Source organism: Oncorhynchus kisutch, linkage group LG3 (genome assembly GCF_002021735.2).
Source record: "Oncorhynchus kisutch isolate 150728-3 linkage group LG3, Okis_V2, whole genome shotgun sequence".
In the NCBI taxonomy this organism is placed as follows: Eukaryota; Metazoa; Chordata; class Actinopteri; order Salmoniformes; family Salmonidae; genus Oncorhynchus; species Oncorhynchus kisutch.
In genome coordinates, this window is record NC_034176.2 from 78,019,406 (window position 1) to 78,021,905 (window position 2,500).

Consider the following 2,500-nt stretch of genomic DNA (forward strand, 5'->3'; position numbering starts at 1 on the left):
TAATAAAACGTGCATGGATTATGTGGGACTGTGCTTTACTGGAGTTAATGAACCACTTAATGAACCTGGCACAGGAGAAGACGGGAGGGCTGAGTACAGGGGGTATAGAGTTCAAAGTTAACTAATCTCATCGGCTTTTTCTCACCATATTCTGACTGTAAAACTCTGAGATAATCATAGTTTGGGAATGTGTAGGACCTGATAGGTTTTAATGAAATGTAACATAACAGAAGTTAGATAGAGATACACTATATGTACAAAATTATGTGGACACCCCTTCAAATTAGTGCATTTAGCTATTTCAGCCACACCCGTTGCTGACAAGTGTATAAAATCAAGCACACCACATGCAATCTCCATAGACAAACATTGGCAGTAGAACGGCCTTACTGAAGAGATCAGTGGCTTTCAGCATGGCACCGTCAGGATGTCACCTTTCCAACAAGTCAGTTTGACAAATTTCTGCTCTGCTAGAGCTGCCCCGGTCAACCGAACGGGACCATCTAGTGCTAAAAATGGTCTGTCCTGGGTTTCCATGGCCGAGCAGCCGCACACAAGCCTAAGATCACCATGCGCAATGGGTTTGGCGGATGCCAGGAGAACGCTACCTGCCCAATACATAGTGCCAACTGTAAAGTTTGGTTAAGGAGGAATAGTGGTCTGGGGCTGTTTTTTAGGGTTTGGGCTATGCCCCTTCGATCCAGTGAAGGAAAATCTTAACCCTACAGCATACAATGACATTCTAGATTCTGTGTTTCCAACTTTGTGGCAACAGTTTGAGGAAGGCACTTTCCTGTTTTAGCACGACAATGCCCCCGTGCACAAAGCGAGGGCCATACAGAAATGGTTTGTCGAGATCGGTTCCGGAAGAACTTGACTGGCCTGCACAGAGCCCTGACCTCAACCCCATCGAACACCTTTGGGATGAATTGGAACGCCGACTGCGAGCCAGGCCTAATCGCCCAACAGTGCCTGACTTCACTAATGCTCTTATGGCTGAATGGAAGCAAGTCCCCGCAGCAATGTTCCAACATCTAGTGGAAAGCCTCCCCAAAAGAGCGGAGGCTGTTATAGCAGCAAAGGGGGGACAAGCGCCATATTAATGCACATGATTTTGGAATGAGATGTTTGACGAGCAGGTGTCCACATACTTTTCGTCATGTAGTGTAGTTTGTCATAAGAAGGTGACAGTAGTTGTATTCCTTGACTGTCTGTGGTGTAACTCCTTCCAAACCCACCTACCAAGAGGTGCTGACTGATGTGGAGGAGAGGAGCCACAAAAGGCAACAGGAATACAACACGTAAAATACACACACACACATAAATACAACATAAGCAAGGCATAGATAGCTTCCCCAATAATATTACATGACCAGTACAGTATAACATGTCTGACAGCTCTCCTCTACTCCCTATCCATCCCTGTAGGTTCTGCCAGCAGACGAAACAGGAGATAGCTGACATCCACAGAGATCGACTGATCCATAACATGAAACTCAACAGGTAGGAAACTAACACATTGTCCTCACTGATGTTTTAGTCACTTTGACAAATATGGATTTAGAACTGAACTGCCGCTTGAACCTTTCCTGTGTTTCCTTGTGTCCAGGATGAAGAAAGAGATTTTCAGTGACCGCATGGAGGTGAAGATCGCCAGCGAGGGAATCATGAATAAATGGGTAGCTGAACTCTCCACTGTATAGTTATATAATATCTGTACTCTAACCAACTTTTGTCACATATATTAAACTACAAGGATTTGGAGAACACAAACAGTACAGATACAGAGCCTTTTGTCTGTCTGTGTGTGTTCAGAACCACCCCCCGTACCGCCAGCGTCTGCAGAAGGGAGAGGGGAAAGAGAGGAAAGAGGAGTCAGAGGAGGTGAAGAATACAAACCAACCTTCTGTTTCTCCAGAGAACCGAAAGACAGCTGGACAATGACACTGCAACTTTCAGCACAGTGTCTCTCTCTCCCTCTCTCTCTCTCTTTCTCTTTATGCCACTCAGATCTACAGAACATGAAGTCAGTGTTTTGTGCTACATTAATATATATTTTACATTTGTTTTCATTGAAATCCACCCAGATGATTTAAATGCCAATCTTCACACTTCACCATTCACCAGTCACACTGTGATTATTTCCCTTCAGTCTGTTCTCCCTTTCTCAGACGCTGACTTGAAACAGTGTGTGTGCGTGTGTGTGTGTCGGGCCAGAGCAGGGCTAGTGTGTTTTACAAGTCATGAAGGCTCAGAAACATCACAGAAACATATTACCTCTCAGAGACTCACAGCACACCAGAGGAGAGGGTGTGTGTGTGTGTGTGTGTGTGTGTGTGTGTGTGTGTGTGTGTGTGTGTGTGTGTGTGTGTGTGTGTGTGTGTGTGTGTGTGTGTGTGTGTGACTGTGTGTGTGTGTGTGTGTGTGTGTGTGTGTGTGTGTGTGTGTGTGTGTGTGTGTGTGTGTGTGTGTGTGTGTGTGTGTGTGTGTGTGTGTGTGT

The 2,500-nt window shown here is 45.4% G+C and overlaps 1 protein-coding gene across 1 annotated transcript in view; it reads left to right on the top strand.

Annotated features, from left to right (window-relative positions):
* LOC109884722 (protein FAM227B) overlaps positions 1-2,110 on the top strand; it is a 12,528-nt gene extending 10,418 nt beyond the window's left edge. Inside the window, exons 3-6 of the mRNA XM_031816062.1 lie at positions 1,224-1,301; positions 1,429-1,503; positions 1,610-1,679; positions 1,816-2,110. Coding sequence (XP_031671922.1) covers positions 1,224-1,301; positions 1,429-1,503; positions 1,610-1,679; positions 1,816-1,944 — 352 coding nt within the window. The 3' untranslated portion in view covers positions 1,945-2,110. The remainder of the gene's footprint in view (positions 1-1,223; positions 1,302-1,428; positions 1,504-1,609; positions 1,680-1,815) is intronic.
* Positions 2,111-2,500: the final 390 nt, after the last annotated feature.